This window comes from Rutidosis leptorrhynchoides, chromosome 7 (assembly GCF_046630445.1).
Source record: "Rutidosis leptorrhynchoides isolate AG116_Rl617_1_P2 chromosome 7, CSIRO_AGI_Rlap_v1, whole genome shotgun sequence".
NCBI lineage: Eukaryota > Viridiplantae > Streptophyta > Magnoliopsida > Asterales > Asteraceae > Rutidosis > Rutidosis leptorrhynchoides.
In genome coordinates, this window is record NC_092339.1 from 107,036,983 (window position 1) to 107,042,016 (window position 5,034).

A 5,034-nucleotide genomic window follows, 5' to 3' on the forward strand; every position below is an offset into this window, starting at 1 on the left:
AAAATTAATCAAATAAGCACATCCAGTTATATTCATTTGCTTTCAATCAATTCGTTAATTGCATTTTCCTAGGTGCTTCTATGAATTTTCCTGTAAGATAATAGCGTTTTCGGCTCATTTGGCTAATATTTATTTCTAGGAAATTGCCAGTATAGACGTTAAAACAGCGAAACTGATCAGTATTTTCTTTTAACTTGTGGGACTGCACACAAGATATTATCAATAATCAAACAAATTAAATACATGGAAACCGTTAATTAGATCGTTTCAGCTACTTGTTATAAAAAAACAAGTAGGAATCAAGTTTCAGTAAGGTCCATGGAAACTTCATATGTTCACATCACTACTTGAGTGGACATTATCAATCTTCTTTCTTCCACATATATCTTAAATTCCTCCTATATGTTTGGTCAATCCTTGTTTATGTTTAACAAATACAAGTCACAATTTTAAATCATTTTAAATAAAAATCATAATCCTGCCCACACCATTAATCTACACTCACATTTATCGCAAATCATAATTATGCCTTCCAACGGAGGATAGAGTATGCCAATGTTGTGGACAAACTGAATACATCCAGTATAATGACACAAGATTTGATAACTTTATTACGGAATTACACTGTGACCATATACTGGTCAAGTCAGCAAGACAGGTTCAGCGGACCTATGCCATGGATCGGGATCTATATCGCGTCAGCATCTATTTTATGCATCGTGGCAATGATGGCAGATTTAGTACACGGTTTCAAAAGCAAAAAAGTTATGGTTTCCGACCAAATATTTCAATCTGAATGCTGCTTCTCTATCTGTGATAGCTGTCGCGATGAAGCTACCCATGGATCTAAGTGGTATAATGCCTGGTTCGGTAGACCAGAACGCAAAGATTGTAAGTATGGCGTTTATGTGCACCATGATGGCTAACTTTATGCCTTCTCTAGCAACCATGAACAACAAAACACTTGTCTCAAATATCATTGGTTTGGGTATTCTGGTAATTACCGTTGTTGTGAATGTTTGCATTCAAATAAGAACGGGTGTTCTACCTTATTCTTTTGATGATGAACGCTTTGTTGCAAGTCATTCTGTTTCCAATACTACTATGCAACAATCATTAAAGGTAGTTGAACATGCCCCCACTATATATGCAGCTATCTCATATGTGGTTATGCCACTAATGTTTCTCATGATGCAAACATGTTCAGCTTTAGCAATTATAACGTCTAAACAGATACTTGAATCAAAATACAAACAACTTCATGAATCAAGTTTAATTGACCAACGACGAGTAACATCGTCTATTGAGAATCTAAAGCAGCAGGTCTTAAACTATTGGACCAGGGCAGAATCTGGAAACCCCCAAATCATAGCTGCTTGCTTTGCTACAAGCTCTGCTTCTGGAGCACTGTGTCTTTCTAATACTTGCATTATGATATATGTTATGACTTGGGCAATAAAATATCTACGTGACTACAATTCAGATTATAAGTGGTCAATGGTCGTGATTCTGTTAGTACAAGCTTTTGGTGTCTTAATAGGTACAATTGCCCCAGTCGGTAGATGTTTAACACCTTTAAGATTTAAATTGTCAACAGATTGGTATGGGGAAAATATCTATAGCATAGAGAGCTACTGGACTAAAAAGTTGTACGATTTGAAAAAAGGTAGTACTGCATTCCCATTCCATAGCCGCAAATATAAGATTGTCAATCACAATTTGAGAATCTGGATACTTAGAATTTGTATAGGAATTCAGAAGTCAGTTGTGGTATGTTGTAAGTGTTTAACGTTTTTCCCATACTTCTTATTGGAATTTGTCTCATATTGGTTAGGTCCTTCTGCGATTATAGACGAACCTAGTCAGGTAGAAGGAATTGAAGTTGTTCATACCAGATTTGTTTTGCGATTTCAAGATGATATGGAGCTTACTGAGAGAACACTAAAAGGAATAACCCAATCACTAAACCTCTGTATTCAAAAGTGTCAGAGGAAACAGCCCAACCATCTAAAAATGCTTATAAACGAATATAGAGGTTTTGAAGGAGTTGGAAAGTATGATAACCATCATATATCTAGTTTACCGGGAATAGAATATCGCAATTCCTGGAGTTTATCTTTGATAACCTTGACAACCATCGCCATTTGTCTTCCTAACATCCAAAAAAACATGGTGGAGAGGTTGCTAAGAGGTGTGAGTGAAGGTCTCGCATACGTTGCACTTGTGGAAGAAAGCCTTAATGCCACGGATGACTACCTAAGTATCCAAAAAGCGGCTAAAACATTATGGCTGGAAGTTACGGTTGACCACAAGTGGTTAGGATATGAGCTGCAAACACTTTCTCCTCAAACTGATTCAACAGCACAAATTATTCTCCGGTTGAGGTATAAAGCTAATGAATACTTGAATATACATTTAAACATTTTCATTCCGGTTGAAAGTACGGATATCTGCAACTCTATTTATGCCGATTTAATGTATCGTATCACACAAACGATCATAATTTTCTACGGAACTAGCATAGATCAGGTTAACCATGAGGTGCTATTTGTACACTATCATCAATGATCTCTGACATACTGGCAGCTTGTCTCACAAACTTACCCCAAGTCATAGTGTCCGTGCTGCAGCCCAGCTTCTTGGTGAGACTACAGAGATAATCACTATCCTACAAGCTCGCGCACGTCCAGAATCATTGGATCAAGATGACTTACCATTCATTGACAAGTGGCGTGCAAGTTTAAATCCCACTCCTTGAAAACGTCGTCTGTTTTTCGAGTAAAGGAGTAAGTTCATTAATTTTTTTGTCATCTTTTCATTTGTATTTAATTGGAAGATAGTTACATAATTATCATTAAAATCTTAACATGGATCTGCAGAATCAAGGTATAAGTTCATCATCATGGCGGGAATGCTCTTCTCAAACTAGTCAAGAATGAACATTCATTAAGTACATAATTTGTATTTCTAATTCTTGGTACTTTCATCATATTGCTCAATGTTAAGTTAGTTGTTATATCTTTATCTTCATAAACAATAAAGAATGATATTTGGTTTTTATATCATAATACTGTTAAATGTTAACTGTTAAGTACAAAATGAGTAAAATATGTTGTAGTCAACTAACGAATAATCACGCTAAACAGATAAACAGATTCGTTTTTTTTTTTTTGTTAGACCATGGTGATAGGGGAAATTAGCGTGTGTTGATGGGTGGGATAGGGTGCTTGGCGGGCATGCTGGTAAACTGAAAAATAATGGGATAGCATGCTAAGTGGCGTGTTGGTGAGGTAGGGGTGGGTACTTTTAATTTCTTTTTCATTTCTCTTATTGTATAAATGATTTTTTTTTTTTTTTTTTTTTTTGGGGTAAGCGAGGAAACACTCCTATGGACGAGCACATTGGCTCCCTCATAGAAGGTAAAACCTCGGGTAATCAAGCCCCCCGAGCGCGAGACCTGGTACCGGGTGAATTGCGCATTATGCGCACCCTCTAGTCACACTCCCTTTTTGAATAATTTGACATAGCCAGGAATTGAACACGGGTGGTGTGCTTCATTATTATTTTGTAAATATATAAAAAAAATTAAACTAATAAAACACACTTAAGTTAAATGTAATAATATAATTACATTAATTAAAAAGTCATAGAAATAGAAAATTTACAATAATTAAAAAGTCTTGAACTTACTTTATTCTTAAAATTAAAAAGTCTTAAAAAGTGAAAAATACATTAATATAAATATTAAAATTACTCGTCGTCCCCATCCGAGAACTGAATTAAGCTGTCCTACTCTTCGATCAAGTTCTTTTTCATCTTCATGCAACGTTTCTTTTCCTTCGGGTTCAGTATGTTTTGATGTCCAAGGACGACAAAATTTTGTAGCTTCAAGTGTGGCTTTCATACGTTCCGCCCGAGCGATTGTGTCCATTTGTTGAAGCTTTTTTTTTTGTACAATATCGGTCTTGTACGTGTTAACTTCTTCAATTAACTCCTCAAATCTTGAAGAGTTAGTTCCACGAGAACTTGTCGTCGTATCTGAAGATGCGGAACTCTGGCCATTTTCCTTGCTTGATTCCTTCCAATGGGTCTTGGAATTGGAATCAGATCATCACCTAAAAGCACGTCAGCTCGATCGTCAGTGATATCAATCGTACGGACCGCGTCCTCCTCATCCTCATCGCGCAAACCTATGCCATTGGCAGCTCCACCAACCGGAGTAGGCGTAAGTCACTTTGGTTTTACTTTCAAAAATTCCCAAGACTCTTTAAACGCCCACAGTTTATGCTCATTCATACAATACGCTTTTACCGCACCCTCGTGAAAGTCTCGTTCGTTTTTTCCACTACGTCTTCGATTAAATTTTTCGGCGTCATTGTATCCTTGAAAAGCCTTACATCCCTTGTACACATAACTCCATTTTTCCAATGACGCATCTTCAACTCGAAACCATCCGTTGTTGTTATATTTGAATTTGTTTGCTACGGTAGCCCACAAAGAACTTCGCTTTTGAGAGTTTTCGGTAATCGGATCCTCGAACGAGAACTTCGTTTTTGAGACTTTCCGGTAATCGGATCCTCGGATGAATCAATCCAAGATTGTGCCAACAAAACTTCTTCTTGCGGTGTCCACACTTTTTTGTAGCACGGTTCGCGTGCATTTTCTTTGCTTTTCGTTGGTGACTTTTTTTTCTCCTCGAACCACCAGTTTATTCAGTTTCCTGTTCGATTTCTTGTTGAGTTTGATGTTGGGTTTCTAGATGGCTCATGTTGAACGTGTTTTGAGTTCGTTGAAAAAGGTTGTTGCCGGATTAACCCGAGTTCTTGTTGAATTTCTTGTTGTTTTTGAAGTTGTTGTAGTTGACGGATTTAATGTTGAATTTCTTGTTGGCTCATGTTGAACGAGCTTTATGTATAACCGGAAAAATCAAGTGAAGGTCGAGATTAGTTTAAATATGACGAGCCGGGAGTTGTCGGTTCGTGTAACACCCAGTCAAAATGGGGCTTGACGTGGCATTTTTGATATTGTTCCAAA

The 5,034-nt window shown here is 37.0% G+C and overlaps 1 protein-coding gene across 3 annotated transcripts; it reads left to right on the plus strand.

Moving 5' to 3' along the window:
• The first annotated feature begins 340 nt into the window (after positions 1–340).
• LOC139857203 (uncharacterized) lies at positions 341–3,060 on the plus strand. 3 transcript variants are annotated; one of them, XM_071845942.1, is made up of 3 exons: positions 341–2,384; positions 2,587–2,786; positions 2,880–3,060. In XM_071845942.1, the coding sequence occupies exons 1-2, from the start codon at positions 829–831 to the stop codon at positions 2,756–2,758; spliced, it is 1,728 nt and encodes a 575-aa protein (XP_071702043.1). In that variant the 5' UTR covers positions 341–828; the 3' UTR covers positions 2,759–2,786; positions 2,880–3,060. The 3 variants fall into 3 exon arrangements, 1 of the variants encoding a protein (XP_071702043.1); XR_011762390.1 differs by having other exon boundaries at positions 343–1,666; positions 1,835–2,786; XR_011762389.1 differs by having other exon boundaries at positions 345–2,786.
• Positions 3,061–5,034: the final 1,974 nt, after the last annotated feature.

What these genes read in the sequence shown, in the direction of transcription:
- LOC139857203 (XM_071845942.1), top strand. Translation starts at nt 829, where the DNA reads ATGAAGCTACCCATGGATCTAAGTGGTATAATGCCTGGTTCGGTAGAC. An exon ending in CAAATTATTCTCCGGTTGAG is followed by an intron (nt 2,385 to 2,586) that starts GTATAAAGCTAA and finishes ACATACTGGCAG; the next exon opens with CTTGTCTCACAAACTTACCC.